The following is a 27,949-nucleotide window of genomic DNA, read 5'->3' on the forward strand; positions in this document are numbered from 1 at the left end:
AGACCTGATGCTTCAGAAGAACAGCTTGTTGTCTTCTCATTTCTTTTTCCTTGAAAATAAGACACTTTTAATATATGACTTTTAGGGAAGATACAGAACATGCCACGGGTATTAAAAATTCCCTTTCTGAGATTCTATAGTCTTCCATTAGATTGTGCCATATGCAATTGCAAATATTCGATCATTTTTTACCTGTAAAATGGCAATTTTATATGGTTCTACCTGATACATTAAAAACTGTATGATGGTAGCAGTGATCTTTATTTATTCAGTAGCTATTTAAACTTTAAATTAAAAATTCAATGACCTAATAGCACACTTCAATGGCACATTTACTGAGCTGACTAGCTATATGGTCAGAGTATATTAGATACAACTATATTTAATTTAATTTATTTATTTATTATATTTATTTTATTACTTTAATATATTATGGTGCAATCTTTAAATCTAGCTGATTAGGACTCTCTCCACTCTGAATATAAACTCCCAAATACACTCTATAATAAACAGCATCTAAACCATTTCTATATACTGTATATGAATGAGAGTGACAAGAGACAATAGGATTAGTTTGAGACTTTCAAGCTCACCTATGATACAAGGTACCATACAAACAATTCTATGAATGTAACCAATTTAAATATTTTTATAAAGGTAAGATGGATAAAATTAATATTAAGCGCAGCCATGAAAAGAGCTAGAAATCTAAAGAACAAAGTAAGAGAGTCTATGTAGCAAAGGTAACAGTTTCCTGGCTTCGTAAGGTGTACTGTGGTGGCTGTTTCCAGAACCATAAGGTCACTCGGCTGCCTTGTTTCAGCAATTAATCATCAAAAACACTGGAAGGTAAGGAGTGGAGTGTGTGTGTGTGCATGTGTGGTGCAGGTGTCCACTCTCTTTATGTTTCATGCCAGAAAATCAAAACCAAAACACCCTCAGATAACATGTAAACTTACAATAATTAACAATGGCTAACTTTATGAATATTAAATAACAATTGATAAAATTTATGATCTCCTTTCTGCAGCCTTTTCACTTTTTAATAGTTAAAATAGTTCCTGGACATTAACAAAGAGAAAGTTATAATCTAAGGGGAGAATCAGATTTTGGACACAGTTTGAAACAAACATAAATGACACAAATAGCTTTCTTTGGAGAGATCATTCTTATCCAGCAAAACTATATACAGGTATTATGCAATAGTTTGCATTTCCTATTTGCTGTCTGGTATTTAAAGAGCTCAAAGTATCACATAAAACCTGTATAATGAAATAAAATATGTATGTATACATACACTACACACACACTAAAAGCACACATTACACACATGTTGTATCTGCACTAAACATTTTTTTAGATAGTCATTTTGAGGAGAGCTATTTTTTCATATAATTGATGCTGGTATAACATCATATAGTTTTCATTTTTGAAAAACAGAAACTCTGATTTTCATCTAAACTAACCTTTATTCGTTTCTCGGCCTCCAATAATTTGGCATTTGCCGCTTCTTCCTTCTTTTTCTTTTTAGCCTGTGCATGCAAAACAGGTCTCAAAGTCATGCAACAGCACCACTACAACTTCAAAATAATCTAAGACTTAAAAATGAAGCTACATGCCTCACACAGTACAAAACGATATGTAACATATATGTAGACAATAACAGATTTTCCCCCAGTTAACATATTTTACATATTAATTTTGTTTCTAATGTATAAATTAACATTAAGATATACAAAAAATTCTTAAATTCCAAAGAGTATGTCAGCTTGTCTTCTTCATACTGTTAAAAGTATGAAATAATTGTTTGTAATTTTATTTTAAAACAATCAGAAAAGAAAGATTCTGTGTCACTTATTTTTTGATTTTTTAAAAGTAAACATGGTAACAGTAAAAAATTTAAAAAACAGATTTTAACTGATAAATAAAACTTACATTTAAAAACTTGCACATGCCCACTTCATTTGAAATTTCTTTTTTAATACTTAAAATTTGAGATAAAGAAAGTCATTACCCAGTAACATTTAAATGAAATATTAAACATGATTTTCTCTAGCTGTATATTGTGGTTAAATTCAAGGTTTGTTTTTTTTTTTTAAATAGAATGGAAACTTACACATGAAGCACATGTTGAATATTAAGATCATGCTATCAAATGTGAGCTTCATAATCTTGTTATTAATTATCTAGAAGTTTCAAAACTATCTAGCAGTTATTCTCAATTTACCTTAAGAGAGGAACATTTTCTATTGGAGGGATTAAACTAATTTGAAATGGGAAAGGAAATATGTACTTATTTCTAGGAGGAAATAACATGTAACACAGAAAACCTCAGCTATCTAGAACCCTCAGGGAATAAATCGTTCTATACAGCAATACCTTCCTGAATAGGTGAGAGGTTATAATAATTTTAAACATTAAAAGTTTATTTTCCCTATTTTGAATGGAAATAATTTTAAGACATATGTCTGCTTAGACACAGTACATTAAACAAAATTTGGCTTTTTCTTGATGACTTGGGGCAATTATTCTGAACATCAGTAGTTATACTGCACAGATTGTTAGAATAATACTTTTCAACTATTAGGGTGTTGAAAATTGCTTGCTATTAAGCTAAAAGATTACAGTCTGTTACTAGGTTTTTGAATTCCAATATATGCTGGCTGGAGTTGTTCTATATTTTCCCTTGCTGTTGTTTGGCTATTACTTTTGCTGATATATCCTTAGCTTGCGGAGAAGAGGGATATATTAGAAACCAGAAAAACTGAGCTGGTTAAACTTGTTTTTAAATTTAATATTTATTTTCTAACTTTTTATTTCTAGATTAAAAATAAATATATGACTATAAGTACTAACAACTTTTCCAAAAGTAAAAAACACAAGTTTTAGTACATGATCTTTATGACAACCATATCGGCTGCTTAGAGGTTTTCCTTTTTTCTATTCTCTCTTTTGTCTTATTTCCTGGGTATTCAGTGTGAGGGGTAGATGAGCTTGCTAAATAAGGTTCAGATAAGGTCTTCTTCTATGCATTATGTTTAGAGAGAATTTCTGATGGACATATTAAGTTGCACGAATCAGAGCACTTGTTGGTAAAATTTTTATTTTTGCAGACTTAACCATATGACTATATTACTTTATAACGAATTTAAGAATTCTACCTCTAGAATTTGCTGAGCTCGAAGTTCTTTTTCCATTCTGATTTGTTGTATTCTCTTAATTTTTTCCTGTAGGGAAAATTATGATAATTTAAGATAATAAATTAAGCAAATATCTAGGTTAAACTTTAACTGTTGCTAGGATTTTGAATTCCAATATAAGCTGGTTGTGGGGAAGAGGGATATATTAGATATTTAACTGGAATCAAATAATTTAATATATAAGTACAGAATTACCAAAGGTTACCATGGTGGGTATAAAATTTAATCATTTAGTTTAACATTGTACATATGTTCATGTCAAATTGAAAATTTTATAAAATTTCTCAAAACAATTTGTAAAATACAAATGCTAAATAACTGCATAGAAACCAGGTAAACTAAGTAGATTCAACTTATTTAACCTGTGGGTCTTTATAAATATTTGCAATTACAAATACTTACTTTGAAATAAAGGACAGAACAGTAGGAAAAAATAGTGTATCAAGAATCAGAAAACCTAAATCTAATCCTGAGTTATCATTAATTGCACAATCTCGAGCAAATAACTACTCTTATAAAAAACAGAGAGGTGTTTGCCCTTTCTCAGTATGTCATGACTAAATTAAAATGCTTTAAAAAAGGATATTGTGCTACACAATTGTAATAGATTATTATTAACAATTATTTCCACAGTGTAATTTCTTATTTCACATGGTGAATAACATGATGACACTGCTTTTAACTACTACAATAAACAAAATTCAGAAATAATCTGTAACATTATTTAAAAACGGATTAATTACAATGACATTCTAGGGACTGAGTCATATGTTATAATTGGTAGTCACATTGTTTAAATTTAATATATTAGTTATTGTTTTGGAATTCAGAGGTCACTGAAATTTTCCTAAGAACTTTATATTTTTATTTTAAAAAATTATCTCATATGCTGTAAGCACATTGTTAACAATTTCATGTTCATAAACCCCTCTGAAATCACAAAGAGGCAGTAGTAAGAATACATACATAGTTTTTAAAAAGACACACAAATTTTCCTACTTGCAATTGCATTTGTCCCAGGATTTCCAGAGCCAACACGTTTTATACTGCTGTATATATAATACCTGCTGCAATTACCAGATGCTAGTTTACCCTTTGACGTTATAGTTTAATACATTTTTAAACATTTCTCTTTTGTATACTAATGTTATTAATTCCCTATAGGGGTCTAACACAGGATAATGAGACTTCTGGCATTACTGTTCTTATTTTAGAGGACTGATCTCATCTATGAATTTGCTATTGGTGATCCTACATTGGTTTTGAATATTAATTACAGCTTGCCAAAATTAAAAACCCGAGTGTATCTTTTGTTTCATTTTCAAGTCTTAGAGAAGGCTGTACTTGATCCGTAGTTAAAGTATTTATATAGATTAGAACTTGGGACCTAAGTAGAGCATACTCTTGATTTAATTTGTCTGCTTTTGTCAATCATTAGGTTATAAGGTGGTATGTCCTCATGTTTGCAATAGTCATTCATTGTTCTCTTATGCAACATAGATATAGAGTGTACTCAGGCTGAGTACACTCAGTCTAGAGCTTTACCTTAACTGTCCAAGTGATTTATGAACATGTCCGTATATTTGGTGGTGCTGCCATTAACATTAGCATGGAGAAATATTATTTATAAATTATTATAATTAGTGAGTACCCAACCACTGAACTGATACTTCACATAAAATTTCTAATTGATCAAAAAAACAAAAAACAAAAAACCCCAACAACATAGAAGTTGGAATTATCTTTTTAACCAAGAGAAAATTGAAGTTCCTAAAGAGTAAATATTTCTCCTAAAGTCAAACAAGTACAGAGCCACGTCCAATGCCTTTGCTCCTTCTGCTTCATAATACTGCTGCCGCCAGCTTTCAGAAATTTGCCCTGAGGACTGTCTGGTGATATTTTTGGCCTACCAGGTGAAAAAAATAACCCAGAAGATGAGGAACATCTTATTTTATTCTACATCTTATTTTATTCTACATCTAACGCTCTTATTTTATTCTACATCTAACGCTGACTTTAAAATAGGCAATATGTAACTGACTATGTGAGTAGATTTATGCTATACTTGATTTTGTTGGCAGTAAGGAATAAGTCAGTTGGTATTTTGAAACTAGTCTCAGATAAATATCTTGGTGAATATCTAAGATCTTCTCATTTGTATTAAAGTTTCTGGAACCTTGAGACCCCAGTGCTTTTTCAATGAGCTGCAAAGACTATGTATGCATAGGTTGTAGGATTTCAAGACTTCATGATAACAAAGCTAAATTTAAAGTGCTGAGGAAATCTGATGAGTGTCTAGCCATTAGGAAATAGGAGAAGCTACAACAAAAGTATAACAGAAACACTAGTAGTTCACTTTAAAATGAGATATGCACTTATTTTCACATATATATGTAATATGCAGTAAAATATTTATATTTTAATAGAGGCATTCATTAGGATACATATTTATAAGACAACTCCATAGTGTCTTTAGCAGTGACAATTAACAAACTAAGGAAGAAATTCAAGTTTACAATTGACTAAATAACTGTAAAAGTATACCATACAGTTTGGTGTTTTACATCTATCCTTTAAAAAAATGAGTGTTTGCTTTGTGCCAGTCACTGTGGTAGGCACTTTACATTTATCGTTTCATTTAATCTTCAGATAATACAGTTATTCTCTTTTACAATGGAGGAAATATACTTAGAAGTCAAGTAATTCATCTAAGGTCACAAAATCCTTAACTAGTAGAGCCCATATTCCGGACTATCTAAATTATGAATCTCAACTCTTTATCAACTCTAATTATACTGCTTTAGTCAATGTTGGAAGGAACCTTATAGAGATACCACATAAAATCCAGCCAGAGCCATTTATTTAATAGCTACTTATATAATAACACAATTGACTTCACTTCCTACTCAGAAATAATTACATACTGTTTAAAATTTTTTAAAGAATAGTACTTTCTCCAATTTCCTTTCTGCTTTAATGTCATGTGAATATGTGGAGGTAGAGTAGTTCACATATTCCCATCTTAAATAAAGTTGACATCTTATCATGTAATGCTTTACCTATAAGAATTTAAACATCACTTCATCTACTGATACTTAATTTTGAAAACTATTATATTATAAATATACATTAAAACACTAGGCTGAAATAATGCTTTCTTCATTTTTTTGCAATGGTAACTTTTAATTGAATTTTTAACGGAAAGCATTCAGAAGCAATGGGGGCAAATCTTATCCTATATAACATAAATTTCATTTTTTACCAGTATTTTACATGTTTTAGAACAACAAGCTTTTAAAAGTTTGATAGTTGTTCAAGATGTCAACTTATATTCAAAGTCCATAGGGGTATTAAAAGCGCTTACACAAATTTATGTTTAGTAATCATTTCTTTAAAAACTTGGAAGTAGAAGGCTTGGTTTAAAAATTAGGTGAATTTTAACGAATGAAAAAATGAAAACTTTCTAAATAGTATACATAACATTAATGTGAAACAGCTGTTTCGGAAATCAAAATAAAAATAATGTAAATGTTACACATACAAATAGATCCCCCAAGTAACACCTATGTTGGAAAAATCAGTTCCAATGTTTAAACATACCTGTTGTTTCATAATCTTTATCTGTTCTTTTTGCTTTCGCTTCTCCTCAGCAGCCATTATTGCTATGATGAAAATTCAAAGCACAGATATCATCAGAAAAGGAATGAAGAAAAGAGCCTTTTATAAATTCCCAATACTTATTCTTCAAGTTTATGTTACCATTTAAATCACCCACCTTGTTGTTTTTTAGCTTCTTTGGCAGCCCGAGCTTGCTCCTGCTTTTGAAGTTTTCTCAAAAGTTTTATCTGTGCTGCTTGCCTGGCTATTTCTGAAAAACACAAAATTTCAAGAAATATAACTAACAACTTTACATTAACTGCTAATCTAAAAACAACCTAAGAACTGTGTGAAACTGGTATCATCATGAAGGACATAATTTTTAAGAAAATTGCACAAGGTTAGATACCAAGTAGGAGAACAGTATGGCAGATAATGTCATGTTCATTTCCCCTAAAACTGCCAAACTATTTCATCAAATATGACACAACTACCCAGAATAATGTTTCCCTTAATTCTTATCACAGAGACTAATATAAGTGCATTTTTTTTTTTTTACATTTCATGTAATCACCACTTAGTATGAAAGTAGCTGCTAATCTGTAAAAACGTGATTTAGCTTTGGTCTTAAAAAATATATGTGCATACATTTTTAAAAACCCAAAATAAAACAAATACAAAGCCCCCTAAACTTAATACTTCAATCAGCCATATATACGTTGCAGTTGCTGAATATAGTAAAATTTTCATTTATGAAAGAGAGGGACTAAATCTTAATAAAAAGAGTATCGAATGTCAATGAGTTTAAAGGAAAACTTAGTTTTCACAATTTTTAAGGACAAGTGTATGATTGGGATAAATCAACATAATTAATGGTCCCAGTTCTTCATTCCTCCCTCTATCCGTGTCATTAGCAATGTGATTTTGAAGCTCCTCTCATCAAGAGGTGGAATATATTTTCTTGTCCCTTGAATCTGAGTTCAGCTATGTGGTCTTTGGCCAAAAGGATGTTAGTAGTTGTGATGCAAGGTAAGTTTCAAAGTGTGCTGGCATTGTACTTGTACTCCTGTGCCTTGCCCTTTACTACGAGAACATGTTTGGGCTAGGCTGCTGGGGCTTGAGATACATGGAGCCCGTTCACTTCACACATGGGAATAAGCTCAGCCAAGCCAACAGAGCTGCCTAACTTACCTCCTGTTGATTCCATCTACACAAGCAATTAATGCTTAGTGATGTACACCACTGAGGTTTTGTAGATGGTTGTTTCTCAGCATTCTTGTGACAATAGGTAACTGATACTTAAAGCATGTAACATCATGTCTTCTCTGTTAGTAAACTTGGTCAGAATACTTCTAACTATAAAAGTAGTGTATCATAATAGCACTCATTAAATAATTTCAGAAAATACCACTTTATTTTAGACATTGTTTTAAACTTAATAGCATAGGAGTTTTAAGAAACCTATACATTATAATCATCAGTAATGAATATAATTGGGTAACACCTGAATCACTTGAGATCTACTAATAATTTCTACTATTTATTGAACTGTTGTATTAAATTTACATAATCTTTTATTTAATTATCATAAAAAACTTATAAGATTGGCAAAATTGTGGCCAGCTTACAAATGAAATAACTAAGGCTCGTGGAAATTAAATAATGGAGCCAAGATATAACCCAGGTCTTTCTGACTCCACATTATATGCTACTACTTCTGAAAACCTTTGAACACCCTGAGATTTTTATTTTTTTAATCAATTAATTTATTTATTTTTTATGGTGACATTGGTTAACGAAATCCAGTAAGTTTCACCTGTACAATTTAACAGTAAGGCATATATATATTTACACTGTGTGTTCACCTCCCAAAGTTAGCACCCTGAGATTTTAGGTAAGAACTTAAAGCTATATCCTTGTAACAGCTGAAGTGTAGTCGGTTACTATAGCTGATTTTCTATTATCAAGATTTAAAAAAGAGAGGGGATGTAAAATAGTCTAATTTTATCTAGTAAACTGGAAGTGGTAGTGAAAGATGAAAGAAAAGCTAATACTAAAGTATATCTCTAATCTTTCAATAATTTTCAGTATTAGGAGGTTATAAGCATCATCAAAAATTACTGAGCTACATAAAAAGGATCTTTTGTTCACTAACTACTCCGGGAAATAAAAATCTATAAACTGGCCCACAGCGTCAGCAACCTCTGATAATAATATACCAGAAGAATGCTGTTCTCATCTATACTACCAGATACATATTTAACATTCAGAATTGAAAGCTTTCACTGTATACTGCTATAAAGACCTACATATATCTTAAAATGTAAATATGTGTTAAGTGGTTTAAAAAAATGTTTCCTAGCAAATGTGACTTGAGTATGGACCTTTGTTCCAACCTAAATTTATGTTAATAGAAATTTAGCCTATAAAAAAGAACTTTATAATATATATAGGTATGTGCATGTGTATTTGTGTATGAACATATCTGTCACTTTCAAGCCCCACACAAGTACACAGTTATTTTTATTTTTAAATCCTTAGGTCAAAAATAATTAAAAATCTCAACTCATATCTTTTCACTTTAGCCAGAAACACAATATTGATTAATCATTAAAAATTTATATTATAACCAGTAGGAGCTGTGAAGAAGTGTTTAAAGATATTTGGTAGACTATGGAGAAAGGAGAATGAGTTTGAGACCTAGAAAATTCACTTGGGCACTGAAGGATAAACTGCTCCCAATATCTTCTCATAAGAGATGTAGAAAATTCACCAACACTAAGGAATAAACTGCTTCTAGTATCTTTTTATTTATTTGGTTTAAAGTTGCTAAAATATTATCTGTTATAACTAAAGTTTGAAATATTAATTTTAAAAAAATCTCATAGTTTAAGAAATTACTTGTCTGCTTAAATGGCAAAGATAGTTAGGGTTATTTTGGACTCACCACATTTTTTTTTATTCTAAGATATATCTTTAGGCATGTCTAAAATCAGAATGTGTCTGACAACTGGTAACACTTTTCTTTCTTAGTGGTTCATCTTAAAATAAAGGTGCATTGTACAGACTATGGCATCTCAGATTCTATGATATATGAAATGAACACATATATTGATATTTTTTCAGACAGCCTTAAGAGGCTTCTCCTTTTTTAACTCAAACTTGTAAAAGAACTATTTTATTTTAGTCAGCTTTCTCTGTGTCAGACATAGTAGGGAAACTTCTTGTTGATGATTTATGTATAATTTTAATTTATAAACACATGTGAAGTAATTATGAGCACTTTGTGCTTAATGAGTAATTCTTTTTATTGATCTTAAAATAAATACATTTTGATTTAAATCTATTAGTTGAGCACTCTGAAAATGTATGTAATATATCCAGATTACAAAAGACTCCAAACTAACAGACTGGGGTTACTTACCAGTAATTGGAGTTCTCTGACTGAAAATTTACTCCACAGATCCACATATTTTGGAATTATTCCCTTGTACCACCTCAAGGAATCGAGAACTGTTAAAATGAGAATTTCCAGAAGGTTGGCACAATCTTAAGGTGTGTGCCAAGTCCTAGCTGATTCCCTCTCTGTGTGACCTTAAAAGCTTATCGCCCACCACTGTAATTCTAAACACACAGGGTATGATGTGTTATGAGTACGGCTCTTAAAAGGAGCTTACCTAACCAAAGAACTCCAGTTACCAGTGGGACTCCTTAGTTTCTCATTTTTATTTTAACACAAATATCTACTTTTTAGAAATTGAGAGCATTGTCAGTCATTTATAAGTCAGAAATATAAGAAACACATACATTCTAGGAAGATAATAGCAGCGTCAAATTGTTTCTTACCTTGAGCTTGCAGTTTTCTTAGCAATTTGGCATCTGTATTATCTAGAAATTCAGCACTGCCCACATTTGGAGGTCGACCCTTCCGACGTCTCATCCTGGATTCCTCTCTTGCTCGCTGCCTTTCTGGATTTGGTGGTCTTCCTCTACGACCTTCCATCGCTCTGATGCGAGGAATGACATCCTCTTCTTTCAAAAGACACCACTGCATTCCCTTTTAATTAACATTTAGAAAAACAATATATGACAAACAAAATAAACACAAGTGATCAACATGTCAGAAAATTTTAGGTAAATTTACAGATATTTAAAAAAATTTATATAGCTGGTACAAACTTTAGGAATTCTATCTTTTAACTAAATTTATAATTGTTCATGGCCTTTGGCTATCTTTGGTATTCTTATTTAATGACTTCAACTTTAAATACACAGAGAGAATTACATTTGTATCCATAAACATATAAAGAGAGATTTATACCTTAATCACCATAAAATTGGCAGATATTTGAAAATATTAGTTTTTGTGATGTCAACCCTATAGATTATTCTCATGGGTTATCAGTTCAGCCAAACATTAGGTTATTCAAATAATAGATGAAAATTTCTCTTTATAGAAATATTATAACTAATAAATCAAGAAGAAATGTAAGAGAATATTAGCATTTTGCAATATCTGATGAATTAATGAATCTAAGCATTGAACTGGAATGGTTGCCAATCACCGAAGAGAGACAATCTGATAGACATTAGCTTCCTGATAGAAGTTCTCTCTGTCTCCTATAAATTAGTCTTGCACCACCAAAATATCTAAACTAGATATGATTAAGCCTCTAGACTTATTTACTATAACTTCATAGGAAAATAGAGTGAGAAGTGTATGTTAAACTACATAGCAAAATCCAGTCTGTGGCAAATTCTACAAATTACCCATTTGTTTCAACAAATAAGTTTCAAGAAGTAAATAGACTGTGGGAGGATTAAAGGAATCTTAAAAGATGTATTAAACAATCTCAATGTGTGGACCTTATCTAGATATAGATTCAAATAGACAAACTGTTCAGAAAATTATGATAATTGTGGGACAACTGAACATTTGAACAATAACTGATATTTGGAGATATCAAAAAATTATCGTTTTCAAGCGTGATAATGGTATTATGGCACACTTGTAGAAAACAACTATATCTTTAAGAGGTATAAATTGAAATATTTACAGATGAAACAAGACATATAAGGTTTCCTTCAACAAATTATGGAAGGAGAAGCAGATGGGGGTGTATGTAAAACAATTCTGGCCATATGATAATTTCTAAAGCTGATGATGGGTACATGGTGTATATTATTGTCTACTTCTGTATCTATTTGAGATTTCTCATTGTAAATTTCCTAACAGAAATATATACAACAGTATAATGCTGGTGTGTTATAAGACTAATCCTGCTCAGTGCATAGACACAATTTGAGTCTGGTGTTCATTATCCTCCATATGTCAACCAAAACAAATACATTCTTATACTACTTTCATTATGGTAATAGACCCAAAGTAATATGTTCATATACAGGAAGAGCATCCTTTTAAAATAATCCTTCTAAATAAGTGTTTTCTTATTTCTTATGTCTTTTTTAAAAAGAGAATTCTTATAGTGTTAAAGTTAAGAAAAATTTTTAAATGTGCTTTTTTCTTAAAAGAATCTCAAACTAGAAATTCAGCTTGTACCACTGTGAGCAATTCTGCAACCAAAACCAATCAAAATTCTTGAGTTAAATTTTATGCCATTATTCCTAACCTGGAGCAAGGAGACTATGAATATCTCATTTAATGGGTACTAAAAATACAAACACTACTCCTGCAACTGTAACCGAGGATAACTACAACCCACATTCCAAGCACTGCACTTTATTCCAAACATTTTGAATATATTATACACTTTAATCTTAACAACAACAGTTCTATCTAATATAGTGGTTTTTGTTGTCTCTACAGTACACTTGAGGGAATCCAAGCCTAGTGGGCTTAAATAATGTCCTGAGGAATAGAGGCGATAAGGAACAGAACCATGATTTGAACCTAAGACTGTGTCACTCTGAAACCTGTTCTCTTAACCACTACATGCACTTTACTGGCGTTACAAAGATGTTCTTATACCTGATAAGTAACTGATCAAAATTTTCAGCCATGAAAGCACTGCCAAGATTATGTCAAGACAGAATTGTGTCACAAAAAAATTAATGCAAATAGTCCATATCTATATGTTAAAAATAATTTAACTATACTAATTCTTTTCAGTAATTCCCATGTTAAAAATAATTTTGAAAGTTAATTCTATTGAAAATAAGAATTTTTTTTGCTGAGATTTCAAATGAAGTCAATAGGAACAATAGTTGTAATTAACTGCCTTTTTACGCCATAAACCACTAAGAAGGAAGACATCAAAACAATTTTATGTTCACCAGTACGAGCAGCTTTTGATTAGTTTAGGTTTTCATTTTTCTATTACACTCTTAGGCACCAAGGCAGCATGCATCATATAAATTGAAAAATATAAAAGTGACATTTGTGGCACTTGGAGTAGAAAAGAGAGACTAATAAAAAGAGTCTGCAAAGGAATTTGTGTTCAGTTTTAAACTATCTTATTAATAATAAAATTAACTTTTAGCCAAGATTTAAAGGGTTCATTCAATTTATCTTTTTTTATCCAATTATAATTTTTATGTAGTTATGTTTTTGTTCATTGAGGAAAACATACCTGTGTCAAAAAAGGAACAGAATAATTGGAGCCCAAAACTTACCAGAGAAATGGTAGTGACATTATCAACTACATTTTGCTCCTGGCATTTATAAAGTAAATACTTTCTAAGGGAATTGCATATGTTGAGCTACATCTAATGTCTTCTGACTCCTGGATTTTAGAAAATGAGAAATGGATTGTTAGGGAAATCAGAAGCTTACACTTACAGCTTCAATTCACTGAGTAGACAAAATAATTACGGGTAAGAAAAAAATGAAGTATTTTTCTCAATAAACTTTTCTTCAGGAAAAGCAAATATAATTTACATCACTTGATTCATATGCTATAAGATTTTTGTCAATCAGAAATTATGCACCAAAATAGTTAGTTCATTAATTTTTTTTCTTAATTTCTAAGACTAAAATAGCGAATTGTTTCTGAAAGTAATCTTTCTTCACCAAGATTTAAAGATATGGATAAAAAAAGGAAATAGGTGATCAACACTATGGAGGGTAATAACAGATTAAGTCTATTATACCATTATAATTCCATTTCAAGAGTTACTAATTTAATTTTTTAGCAATAACACATTCACTTCTATAAATACTATGAAGAGAAAGGGAAAAGAGACTTTATATTTAATTTCAGAAGATTAAATAAAATAAATTAGGTAAATAGATTATATAAGCATACTACATACTGTATACTGGAAAGCATTATAAAAGTAAACTATAAGACTGTAATATATTATAAAAACAGTCTCCACTACTTAAACATTTGTTGAGGAACCTTGGCAATACAAGGTATAGCATTCTCTAAAAGTAAATAAACTAGGTAAGAGTCCTCTCCTCGATAACACCAAAATTTTTAACGAGGACCTCAGGCTCAGGCTATTCTAAAGCAGGTGATTCAGGCTCTTCTAATGCAAGTGATTTACCCTGAGTAGCAATGAATTTGGGAAAGAGTTTAGAGGCTGAGACAGAAGGTTGTCTCAACTGTCCACTTAAGCAATCATGGTGGTCTGGATTAGGACCTGAGAATTAGAGCTGCAAGGGAAAGTGAATACATTCGTCTTTTTTGTAGAGAGGACTGCCAGGGTGTGAAGGAGAAAAGCCTGAATGGAGATTAAAAAAGTCTGGAGTAGCAGGTCTCTAAGTAACATGGAAAAGGGAAATAAATGGTAGCGACATTTTCTTCTGAACAAAGTTAAGATACAAGATGGAGAAATACTTGAGAAAATTAGCAAATAAATTTATTGCTCTCAGTCTTCTATGCTTTAAAAGCTAAATAAAGCTTTAAAAAAACATTTATTTTAAATGAATTTTTAAATGTTTTCTATATTCAGAAATTCAAAAAAGATATTATAAAATTCAATTTAAAAATGATATTGTTTCAACATTTGTATTATTCTTCATAAATAATACTGCAAAGTATGATTGAATGTCTCATGAGCAATTGGTCTGTTTTCACCTTATCTTATAGATACTGAATTGTTTAATTAATTGGGTTTCCTAGGTTTCACTGAAAGCTAAAGTAAATTTATGTTTTACCAGCAACATGTTTAGGTCTTAATTGGGATGTGTTCTCAAGTCTTATTCCAGCTTCAGTTTTATATACTAACTTGTCTTTATTTTTCTTTCATTGTTCCCATTTTATTTGATTTTATAGACTTGTAGGTAGATTTATTTAGGTGAGAAAGCAGTATATAAGTAAATGAAGTACACCAGTTCGCCAAAAGCCAATTCACTTAATGATCTATTTGCCAAGTTACTAAATATATTTTTTTTAAGTTTAAGTATTACCAAGACCTTGCTGCAGCAATTTCACCTTGGATTTGTAGTCCCAGGCCACTAAGTGTCAGTTTCCCATGTTAACATTGGAGATGTCTAGTTCTCGAATGCTCGATGTTATGTAAGTGAATGGATAAAATTATCTCATATTTTTCTAGATTGGGACCCATATCTATCCCAGTAAAATAGCTGTGGTCAGTGTTTTAAATATGGGTTATAGTATTTGGCCTGACAATTTTAGGTATGTTAGTCATTCAGTGAATTGATCATTTACCAAATAGTTTTTGGCTAAATAATTTTCTGAAATTTAACCATGGCTCAAGTGAACGGTCACTTTTTTTCACTACCTTTCTCTTTGAAAGTATGCTTTCAGATTCCTTAATTTCCTAATAGTTTATTTTAAAAAGTTTTAGAATGTCTTACCTGAAAGGGAATTGATCTTAAAGACCTCCTGTAATATATATATTTCACATTATGGAGGAGGGAATTAAGGCCTAGAAAAGTAGGCATCAGTTTTTCTAAGTAACAGAGAATACAGAATTACTCTGCTAGGAATCTAAGAAAAATCTCAGGGCACAAACAAAGCAAGGGCATCAAATATTTCTGACAGAACTTGACATTTCATATTTTAAGAAACATTAAAGTTAATACCATAAGAAAAATAAAAATTTTGTTGTATTTCCTTATAGCGTAGTATTATACCCATTTTTAGCTACTTTATGGCACCAGAGGTAAGCAGTGAGAGCTTTTATATACCATAAACTTTACAGCATTAGGGATCCTTAATTTATTCTAACCATATTGTTTATTAACATATACTAAATAGCACTTTAAAGATGTGAAACAGTAAGAACAGTTATTTAGGCTGAAATATGGGTGTCAACTATTAAAAACAGTTGAGAAAGATGTGGTTTGGTACAACTGTTTCCATGATGCTGACTGTGCTTTCCAGTTATTCACACTAGGTTACCTTCTAAGAGTCATGACTTTCAAATACCTCCTTAGTTCTACACTTGGATTCATACATTTGGCCTCCTAGAATAGGCTTAGCCATCAAAAATCCTACCTGGTAGATTAGTGACATAAATTTCCAGATTTTTAGATTTCTGGTAGTAATCTTTCATGTTCTCAGAGGCCCTGTGTGCCCACAGCTATGTTGCATTAGGTGTGACAGTTAACAGCAGAGTAGAATTAGAACCCTGGTTGTTGACTCTCAATCTTTTGTTCTTTACTTATTTGAAATAATTACCAGCATTACAATCTTGCCAGAGACTGTGTGTTACCTACTTTATTGTGAAGTCTTTATTCCTTTTAACGAAACTCTGATTTTAGCTGGAAATTATGCATAGTGTTTTATCTTCCCCAAACAATGACCTTCTCTAAGCCAGTTATCATAACTTCTATTTCTTTTGTACTCTTCAGTTTGTGTATGAACACGAATTTTTCCTCAGAGCCAAGCTTTCAAGTCCATTTCTGTAGTGAAATGTGTTCACAATTTTCTTCATGGAATATGCCTTTAGGGAAAATTTATTTGGGAAAAAAAAAAAAAAAGCCTGGCATAGTAAGTATTTGCCACAAATATTTATTGATTAAATGACTAAGAGGCTCTTTTCAGGAAGACTTAGGCCATTAAAAAGATATCTTTTTTAAAAAAATTCTTCTCAAATAGAGAAAGCAACATTTTCTAAGTGACTTTTAACTTGTTTTTTCTTTGTATCTTTCCTTTTCTTTGCTTTTCTAGCCCGAACACAATGGATACCCATTACTCTATGCTTGTGAACTTCCTGGTTGAAAAAAATAAACTTAATTGTTATATTTATGCTTAAATGTTTTGTTCTCTACAATTCACAGACACACAAAAATGCTTTTCAAAGTAGATTATCATATATTTCAAGATAAACTTTGTCATTAACAATTTTGAAGCCTTCATGTATTCCTAATAAAAATGTGACTACCTTTTTACCTAAGTATCATATTTACATTAATTAAAAACAATGCTATATTTACCAAAATCTGTCTAGCTCAACCTTACTTTCTATTATTCTGATACTCAAAAACAAAATAAAATGAAAACTATAATAAAAATTAGGTTCAACAAGTTCTCTGTAATGTGATGAAGAAGTCTGTAAGAAATCTTACACCATTTTCAAAGGAGTTTCACTGGCTAAAATAGTTAACAGAAATTCCTTAGAAGGTAGCTAGCCAGTATAACATGGACTTATAGTGTTATAGTTCATTTTGTTCCATGAAGTCTATCATCCCTAAAATCATGGTTTCTATAGAAGCTGGTAGGAAGTGTTTATTATCTAAGTATCACTAGATATTGACAAGTAGCTAATTCTACAAAATCTCTTATCACATTTGTAGACTGAAATAAATAATATTGATAATGAATAGATTAAAGCCACGCTCCCCCTATTTCTTGGGTCAACCTTGCCTATTTACTTGAATTAAGGGCTTCTCTTATTATTTTTAAAGGTAATTATTAGATTATTGTCCTGTAGTTGATAAATTTAAATTTCAATAACTATGAGCTCTCATAACTCTAATGTTACTGTACTAATAGTCAGCATTTTCAACAAATTTTTCCTGTTCATAAATATATGTATGATCACTATCTTAAGCTCAGAAATATACTGAGTCAAAAATGATTACCTTATATAAAATAACTATGGTTCCCTACTGTGGAAATTATCATCTCTTAAATTTCATTTGTAAAATATAGTTCTGAAATACCACTGTTGCAATTTTTGAAATGCTTTAAACAAAATTAGAACTTATAGAACTAATATTGGTGGGGCTTTTTTGCTAAGTTTTAAGAGGAAAAATAATATGATGGGGAAAATATACTTTCTAATGCAAATGTTTTATTAAGAAACTGATTAAGAATACTAATAGATCTGCAAATACAGCATTTCATTTGCTATCAGACACCCAAAAAAGATATATGAAGCTTGGAAAACTGTAGCAGTAACATTTAAAATCATTATATACAATCTCCATACATTTGGAAAACTGAATGATTGGCTTTACTTGATTATAAGGGGTAGAAGTATTTCCTTTTCTTAAGAGGAAATTGTTATTCACATTATATATGTAATACAAACAAATTTTAGACAATATGAAACATGCAAGAATGTAGAAAGAAAAAAAATGATCCACTGCACCACCAATCATTACATCTATCATTAAAATTGACACATTCCTTCCAGTCTTTTAATACATATAGTTTTGTTTTTAAATATATATCTCCACTGTGCCATTTGTACAACTTGTTTAAAGACAGACATGTAAACACATATAGATCACGGCATGATAACAGTATATTTGTCCCAAACTATTTTTTTATATCTTCTACAAAATTTAAGCCAGTCAAAATTACTACACATCATAGTTACTCTAACAAAAATATATAATCTTTGTTCATTTTCACAGACTATTATATACATTTCTAGTTAACTATATGCGTATACATATTGTCATACCATATATGGAAGTACATATGGCTCTACAACCATAGGCACCTATAATTAACTAAAAATTTTTTTGATTACTTACCTTTATTGTTGTTCTCTAAAAGTATCCTAAAATAAATCTAACTAAATTTTTGTAACCGAGAAAAATACTCTCAAATTGCTAATATTTTCCTCAGTTGTCTGCTGAAATGTTGGTAGCTTAACGTATTCTGGATTTAGTAATTCATCATACTTCCTTGATTGGAATTGATCTCTCAACAAGACAATATACGTTTGGAAAACACTGATTATGTGTAATAAAAAGTGAATGGATGTCAAAGAACATTCTGTTCTGCCTAATGAGGCTTTGGAGATTAAGTCTAATTATCACTGGTGTAAAACTAAAAATCCTTTATGTATTGAACAGCAATTGGCTTTCCTCTCAGAATAAAACTCTATTGATCTTAAAACATAAAGATATCTTTGGCATAAATAAGACAAGGATTTGATAACATAAACCAAATGATTAAAAAATGAGAAGAATTTGTAAGTAAAATTATTATTGCTTTCTAATATGTGTTGTGACTAAAAAACTGTTCCAGTGTACATAGAATGGGTAAGGTAACACTGTGGTTCTAAAATTCTGAGAATTTGTTTGGTGACAGAGTTAGCTCTAAGTTAAACATTTTTTTAAGTTCAAAAAATAAAAATAAAAATAGAAAAAAACCCTAGAATGTATTTTCATAGAGTTAAACTTCAGATAAATACATTTTGGCCTTTTTAGAATGACTAGTAAAGAAACAAGTAGATCTGGATATAACTTGTTCCTTAAAAAGTCATGGCCAACAATAGAAAATAGGTTATATGGTGAATGCAAAAGAATATTGTCAGAAACATCTAGTTCTAATCCTGTCCTGCCTGGCTGAGGCTGTGTGATCTTGGAAAATTCCTTTAATCTTTGGAACTCTCAAAATAAACCTCTTGCAGAATGAAGAATGTCTTTTCTATTTCTATAACTATAAAATTAGAGGGTAAGATAGGATGGAAAAGTCTGCCTATTCACAACAGAAAATATTAATTACCAGAAAAATAAATTCTTTGTGTTATAATAGGCCAAAAGGAAGAAAGGTTCAATCAGGAAATATCAACTTCAGCTGGCTGAGCTTTTCAACCTTTTAAAATGTTTCATGCATATGATCTCATTTTAACCTCACTATAGTCCTATGAAACTGAAGTAAAATAATTATTGTCTCTATTTTGCAGATAAAGAAATTGAGGGAAAAGGGGCATTCTTCTGTTGTTGTTTGAAATCACAGAACTATTTCGTGGATTAATAAGAATCTAAGTCTTCTCACTCCTTAACTAGGACCTCTATCAATGGAGTTGATAAAGTTAAGAGGAAAATAAGCAGATTCGGCTGAATCCAAGTAAGAAACAAAGGCATTAAAGGAAAAATATAGGAAATGAGGTCTCCATGGAGAGTTCTTTGTTCTGATTAATGAGGTTGTATATTCAACGTTCAAGCTCAAAGGGAGCTGTGGTGATATTTTCAGAAGTGTGTAAAATCAATTTAAAAATTTAATTTCTGCAAAAAGCAGAAATTTCACTTACCTAATATTAAGGAAATCCACACCTCTCCCCAAAGTACCAACTTGTGCAAATGCATGTCATAATCAAAGTAGCATGTCATAATCAAATGACGAGATCTTTCCAAAAAACTAAGGCATATTTGTCTTCTTTTGGTCTGACTCATAACATGTTTTTCCTATTAAAATTCATTTTTAAAAACCTGTTTACCTTTTAGGAAACTAATGCTTTCCTATATTTCACGTGAACATGCAGATACTTTTACACCTGTATGAACTGTAAAATTATTGACAGAATTAATAAACAGGAAAATGTTTACTTAAAAAATTTGAAAAGACATCTATTATGTCAATGTTCCTTGTTAGTGAAATAGTAAATTGAGGCCTCAGTGAGTGCTTACCACAAAGGTATATGTATAGCTATACAAATTAACTAACAAAAGGCAATGTACCAGAGTGTAGTGAAATTTAATTCATTTATGTTATGGTACTATTTTTTGGTTCAAAGACTGTACTTTTTAAAAAGTGGATACCTGCGGTCCATCTCTGGCTTCATAGAAGTCACCCACTCTTATTTTTGCACTGAAGCTGAAATTGTCCCTTGAGATATCCATTATTCCATTTCTGCTGAGATACTGAAAAAATCACATATTTTTCCACTTCAGGTTTTAATAATTACAACCCAGCTTTGATGTATAGCTATCTTCAGGACACTAATGTTTTGCATATTCTATCAAGGGGCTATGGAGATCAATTTAGGTTAAATACATTAGTCCGATACAGAAAATATTTTGCATCAAGGAACTTTATCTGAGAAAGGAGTGAACTTTTTTTTTTTTAAATAAGCATGCGTAATAGGCACCAAATGTGTATTATTTGGTGAAAAGTATGTACCTTTATTACTTCAGGGTACTGCCTAAGTTTCTTTCCACATGGAGCATAATATGCTACTTCTCCTTGAAGGCGCCCTCCAAAGTTTCTTATTCTTGTCTCTCTCTGCCAGCTACACACAACAGAAATGAGGGTTATAACATACTTAATTTAAGAAAACTTCTAAAAACTAAAAAAAGAAGAAATTTTAAGAATACATGCTCTTTAATAAATATGAAAAATACAAAGAAAACAAATATAAACCCCTGATTATACAACTCAGGTATGTTTACTATTAAAATTATCTCAATTTTTAGCTAAGTAATTCAATTAAAAATTAATCAAAAACTCACATTACAAATATTAAACTGTTAAATTTTTTATAAACCATAATAGGATTACCTTGGTATTGAGACATATTCAATAACATGTGTCAATGTGTACTGATTTTTTTTTCTATATATGAAAAGTTTTAAGTGAGAAGAGTAAAATAAACCTAACTCTCTACTCTTGTGAAACTTCTCAGTTCCAATTCAACCATTTTATTAGCCAAGTTATGGTCAAGTCCCTTAGTTTTGCCCACAGTGGCTCTTCCTGTTCTTTAATTCTATCTTCACAAAAACTCTGACACTCTTAACTGTCTCTGCCTTTTGCCAAATGATTTGCTCTTGCTTCTTTTTCAGTCATATTCATACCTGGCTGCATGATCTCATCCCAGCTCTGCCATACCTAAACACAGCAGTTAGCCTTAATTTCAGTTTTCTGATATATCAACTTCTTTGCCCCTTGTTCCTATGCAATATATTCACTTCTTTTATTAATAGTAGAGAATGAGAAATCAAACATGCATAAATATGTGGGGGAAAAAGCAAAAATGGGAATCTTATTTTGCATACCCATATTCCAAAGGAATACGCAGTTCACGTTCATCTGTTACTCTCCTTCTTTTGGAAGTGCCTTCAAAAAAATTCAACCAGTTAACAAAAAGACTAGTTTACATAGATGATAACTTTTTTATAGTTTTGAAACTTTTCTTTAATTACCACTGACTGATACAAAATGACTTGGATCATTAGTCTGCAATTACACATTATTTTAAGATGGTTTTCAACAAAACATACTGTATAGAGGATTTCTTTTTTCTTTGGTCTGCATGACAGAAGAAAACTAGTCCTTCTCTTTAAGGAAAATATAATGCAAGGTAAAAATATATAGTTTTCCTTTCATTTTGTTATTTAAAAAGTGGCTAAAGAAGGAGGAGGGGAATAATCAATAGAGGTTTCAGAAAACTATGTAGTTTTCTTTGAAAATGATTTTTAAGATGTTGAAAAATTTCAGCAGCAAGCTTATACATTTAAAAATATAACATCTATGTTTATATAAATTCACAGTCAAAAACACTACAAAGTACAAAGGAATTGGATTATATGTAAAATTTTTTGTAGACAATGACTGAGTTTCACAAATATAAATATTAATACATACATTTTAAATTAGTAGGATATTATACTGGCTGTGGCAAATGAAAGCAAAACTAGAAATTTCCAAGAAAAGAGTAAAATAAGTAAAACAACACAGTATTTCACTATATACCTCTCTATTTTCTTAACTATTGAAATGAAAATAGAGTAATTTTGGAATATTAATGTAAAAACTTTTAGTGAAGACCTCTAGAAGTTTATAAAAGGTCAAAAAGAAAAAGAGATGTGGCATGTTAATGGAATAATATTGCTACTCACTAATATAAATGGTATTGGCTATGTCATGGGCAGATATGCAATTGCATCTTATATCAAGGGTCCCCAAGCCCCGGGCTGTGGATTGGTACAGGTCTGTGGCCTGTTAGAAACCAGGGCCACACAGCAGGAGGTGAGCAGCAGGAGAGCGAGTGAAGCTTCATATGTATTTGCAGCTGCTCCCCAGCCGCCTCAGCTCCACCTCAGATCATCAGGCATTAGATTCTCATAGGAGCACTGGTCCCTGGTGCCAAAAAGGTTGGGGACCGCTGTCTTAAGTAACCAAGTGAGCTCATTTGTATAAAGTATAAAAAAATCCACTGTCAATCAAATACAAAATTCTAGAAGCATAAACTAAACACAGAAGCAAGAAAGTATTCAAAATCGAGAGCTGTCATCAAGCAGGTTCTTAAACTGGAAGCACAGAGAATAAAAGTGGTAATGGGTCATTCCTTTGAAAATACATGCCGACCTTGCTTAGCCAACCTAAGATCTAGCTATAACACCTGATTCCAATGAGATCATCCTCAGAACACTGTATAAACAAGAATTCTTGCTATGGTTTGCCTTCTACTTTACAATAATAAAAATAAAGTGTAGGTACCAGAGTGTGGACTTGAAGTAAGTGTGGAAGAAGGTGTGCCAAGAAAAGCAGGTGACTGGGATTCAGAACATAGGGCAGCAGGAGCAGAGCCTGGGGCTTTTGCTATGTGGAGGTTACGAGGTGTTGAGTGAGCTGTGAGACTGATGGAAGGGCTTTTGACAGAGGAAGTTGTTTTATTCAGTTTCATTGAAGTTTTCTCTCCTTCAGTATCACTATCTGATTCATCTTGGTCTTTATCATCATCATCATCTTCTTCTGATCCTTCTGTATCTGATTCTGAATTACTATCTGATTCTGGGAAGTAAAAGAAGCATTTGTATATTATAACTGGATAATCACCAACAGTTTGCAATTTGTATCTAAATGGAATAGTTCAAGAATCAGCATCTGTGAATGAGAATTGAAATGAATAACCTTCCTGAAGAGTAAATGTAAAATCTACTATCTTATAAGCTATTTGAGTACCATGTATACAGGCTATAAATCCTCAAACTTCTTCATTAAAAATATCCATTTCACTCAAAATTCTAATCATGAAACAGTTCTTCTCATATGACACTATTCACATGATGAATTCTGCTTGGTGGCTTCAAATCAATTAATTTAATGGAGAAACTAAAGTACAGAGGGAACAGAATTAATTATTTAAATAAATAGATTCCAATAGCTTAAGTAGTACACTAAGGAAGAGAAGACTGGGACTTCATCATCCTTTCATTTGGACTTTGAGAGAAAAGAAAACTTTCTGGGGAAGATTCTTGGCTTTTTTGGCTGTTCTATGTAGTTGTTCTATGTAGATTAGACATAAGACTTCACCAGGCTTCTCAGGCTTCACAGAAGACAAGATTACACAGATAATTGTGTGGGATAATTTAATGATTTAATAATTAAAGTTTGTTCTAGCCATGTAGTCCTACAAATGCCTCTACTCCTACCGATATATAAAGTCTATTCTTGGATGAAACTTGGTAAACATAGGACTGATATTTGTACTGCTATCTTAATGGTTTCCAGAACGACAGGTTTTGTGGAATTGTGTTTTGTGTAGTATTATCTGCCAACATTAAAGTTCATTATAAAAATTGCCTTTGAAAATTGTTAATATTGACATTCAGTTTCTATCATGCAAAGTTGTGTTTATGGGACCACTAGGAAAAAATGTCATCAGGAAAATTTGTTCTTACTCTGAGCAAGGAGCTTTTTACCTTATATACATACACTTTAAACTGCATAACTGACTATATTTTCCTATTCACATTGGCAGCTAAAAAAGTTACAATTGGATTTGTGTCTGACCAGTACCAAATCCAAAAACTTTTATAATATGCATTTCATATTTGTTATTAAAATTTAAGTTATTGTGTGTTTTATGTTTTCAATCTTCCGTTGAATAAGAAGAAGGCTTATGGGGAAGAAGAGTAAAAAGAAGTTAGCAACAACAACAAAATAAACTGGAAAGTGAATCAAAATAAAATCAGGAGGTAACCTGTATGTTATTAAATAAATTCTATGTTGCTAATAGACATTCATAGGGATTCAGGTTTTTGGTACTTGCTAAATGAATGACTACAATTTACCTTCGTTCAAAGTATCTAGTGACATATTTTAACAAGTAGCAGAAAAGACGGAAACAAGGACAAATGAGCAGCCATAAATTAAAAATCAAGCAAATTTGTAAAATTATTTCTTAATTCATGCATCATTTACATTCACTTTAAAGTTATTATTTGTTTAATGTTAAATGAATAACAAAGCTAAGAATTTAATTTAGGATTTCCAATTTTAGTTACCCCTGAATTTTACCAGGTCATTACAGAAACAAACATAGCTGGGTGAAACAGTGAATGACAATGATTATAAGTCCGTGAATTAAGAACCTCTTTAAAATGTTTTGGTTCACATTGCTGTTAGAGAAATACTTAAAATTTTAAAATAAAAAATAACCTGATTGGCTGTCATCGGATTCATCATCTTCATCGTCTTCCTCATCGTCTTCCTCATCTTCTTCTTCTTCATCCTCATTTGAATCTTCAGAATCTTTACTACTGGGAATGTCTGAATCTGTTCCTCTAAACTGTTCTACTAAAGATTTTGTAGGATGAGAGTGATGTTGTGTTTTTACTGTGTTTACATTATTGCTAACTGCTTTTTCCTTCCCTTGACTATGCAGTATGGGGGGGGCAGAGGGCATTACAGTTGTCTGATTGCCAGGGGTCCTTCTCCCACTTGTACTCAAATTTACAGGTGAGGGAAAAGGGGTGCTACTTGCAGTAGCAATGTTTTCATTAATCTTACTCTGCATTTTAGTTTTGGTCGTAAGCGCTAGAGGAGCTTCTTGAATGACACTCTGAATAACTCCATTTGGTTGGTGATTACCTAAAAGTGCATTTGTCAAGAATGGATTAGGGCGGCTGTTTTCTAATGTTTGTTTTGGATGTGCTGGTGAACTAGAGGTTCCTTTTGGATTTGACAAAGCTGCAATAACCTTCTTCAGGCTCTTAGATGACTCTTGTTTCTTTGACTGCGCTGGGAATGTCTGTTTATATTGTTCCTGTTGAAACATAACAATGCACCATAAGAACAAAGATTAATTTTATTTACATTCACTATTTGACAACAGCTACTTATACACAAACTTAAATCATGATATACAAGTGCTATGAAAGTAGTGGCAGTGATGACTAGCTGGTTGCTGAACCTTGGCTAGACATAATTAAAATTCAATTAGCCTTTCTCCCTTAGGATATATGCTTCTTGACTGTCCACCTTTCTTTACTATTGCTCCCATTTTTTCAATAATCCAAGCTTGAAACACTAAATTCATCTTTCTTTTTTCCAAGTCAGCCAGATTACTATGTCTTTTAGATTCTTTCATTAAGATATTGCTCAAATTTAAGGTATGCCATCATTTCTTCCTATTGTGCTGGCTGGAAAATTACTGCTTGGCTATCGCCCATGGGAACATAGGCTATCGCCCATGGGAACATAGGCTATCACCCATGAGAACATAACATTCTAACAATAAGCTTTCTGCTTCTGTACCCCGCTTGCACACCTGACCTGTGAGTTGACAGGTAGTGAATAGGAGAAAAATAGACCTTTGTGTTTAAGACAGAATGAGGAATGGGATTTAGGGCTTAAAAACTCTGTACCTCTACACTTCGGGGTTGCTTAATTTGGGGTCTGCGTACCCCTGGCAGACCCAGCTGGCTGAATAAAGAGCATGTTTCCTATAACTCACTGATTTCTGGTGGTCCATGTGTCTTTCAGGGGGCTGGCGGCTACAACATTTGGAGGCCCCAGTGAGATCTCAGGGAGTGGCCCTGGGATCGAAGACCAGACCGGCCTCCGAAGTGGTTGCTGTCCTTGTTACGGATTCAAAGGGGTGGCCAACCTGAGACGTTCCAGGGCCCTTGAATGCTGTGACGGGTCAGTACAATCGTGAAGGACGCAACCTTTAGGATATGCTCTTTGTTCCTGGTCCCAAAGGGAATCTGGACTCTCTGAGGCCTCAGTGTCTGGATAAAAGGTACCTTCCTGTTTCTGTTGACCAGTCAGTGGGGGTCTGTGGAGAGACTGGACACAGTCATATCTCCCGGACCATGGCCAGGCTGCGGGACGCCGCCTCCTGTGCCTTGTTGTCGGGTTCTGTTTATTGTCTCTGGTCTCTTGTCTAGGTTGTAGGTGACGGACTTCTCTGGGTCCACCTACACCCCAGTAATTGTTCTTGTTTGAGTGTCTGACTGTTCTTGTCTGAGTGTCTGTTTTATGTTTTCTGTGCAAGCAATAGGGAGAAGCCTGAGTTCACAGAAGACACCCTTGGGTTGTCTCCTGCGACATTTCAAAGAAGGATTTGTAGAAGGAGCTGACTATGGCATAAAGTTTTCTCCAGGCAGACTGAAAACATTGTGTAAAGTTGAGTGGCTGTCTTTTGATGTAAACTAGTCTCCGGAGGGTTCTTTTGACAGGGGTTTAATGAGCAATGTTTGGAAGATTGTCATGGGAGACTCGGGACATCCCGATCAGTTTCCCTACATCAGTTAATGGTTAAACCTTGTTCAGACACCCCCTCCTTGGCTCTGCCGGTGTGCTCTTTCTCTAGGGGCATGAGTCTTAGTTGTGGGCCCCCCGAAACATGCAGCGACTGAATCTCCAAGATAGCCCAGTCCCTCAGTCCTCCAATCTCCACCGGAGGAGAGTGACCTTCCCCTACCCTAAAATCCAGGACAACAGAGGCCAAATAGTACCGCCTCACCTCCTCAGTCGCAGGCAGGTAACCCCTATGGGCCTCTGGCTCCCACTCTGGGCGGGGCATCAGCCAATACCACCACCCCGGCCATCCTCCCCTTGTGAGAAGCACCACCCTAGGGGCATCACATAGACAGGCCCTTTATGGTTTACCTGCCTTTCTCGACTAATGACCTGTACAACTGGCAGGCACAGAATCCGCCTTTCTCTGAGAAACCAGGCATTAATAGGACTCTTAGAAAATGTCTTTCGGACTCACTGCCTCACCTGGGACGATTGCCAACAGCTTTT

The 27,949-nt window shown here is 32.4% G+C and overlaps 1 protein-coding gene across 1 annotated transcript in view; it reads right to left on the reverse strand.

The window, feature by feature from the left end:
- BAZ2B (bromodomain adjacent to zinc finger domain 2B) overlaps window positions 1-27,949 on the reverse strand; it is a 292,925-nt gene that overhangs the window by 62,044 nt on the left and 202,932 nt on the right. The window contains exons 10-20 of the mRNA XM_039855749.1: window positions 25,355-25,961; window positions 23,411-23,704; window positions 21,967-22,027; window positions 21,095-21,203; window positions 20,734-20,835; window positions 10,644-10,854; window positions 6,976-7,068; window positions 6,801-6,862; window positions 3,162-3,227; window positions 1,467-1,532; window positions 5-49 (exon numbers count right to left, since the gene is read on the reverse strand). Of these exons, the coding sequence (XP_039711683.1) occupies window positions 5-49; window positions 1,467-1,532; window positions 3,162-3,227; window positions 6,801-6,862; window positions 6,976-7,068; window positions 10,644-10,854; window positions 20,734-20,835; window positions 21,095-21,203; window positions 21,967-22,027; window positions 23,411-23,704; window positions 25,355-25,961 (1,716 nt within the window). The remainder of the gene's footprint in view (window positions 1-4; window positions 50-1,466; window positions 1,533-3,161; window positions 3,228-6,800; window positions 6,863-6,975; window positions 7,069-10,643; window positions 10,855-20,733; window positions 20,836-21,094; window positions 21,204-21,966; window positions 22,028-23,410; window positions 23,705-25,354; window positions 25,962-27,949) is intronic.

Source organism: Pteropus medius, unplaced genomic scaffold (assembly GCF_902729225.1).
Source record: "Pteropus medius unplaced genomic scaffold, Ma_sr-lr_union100, whole genome shotgun sequence".
NCBI lineage: Eukaryota > Metazoa > Chordata > Mammalia > Chiroptera > Pteropodidae > Pteropus > Pteropus medius.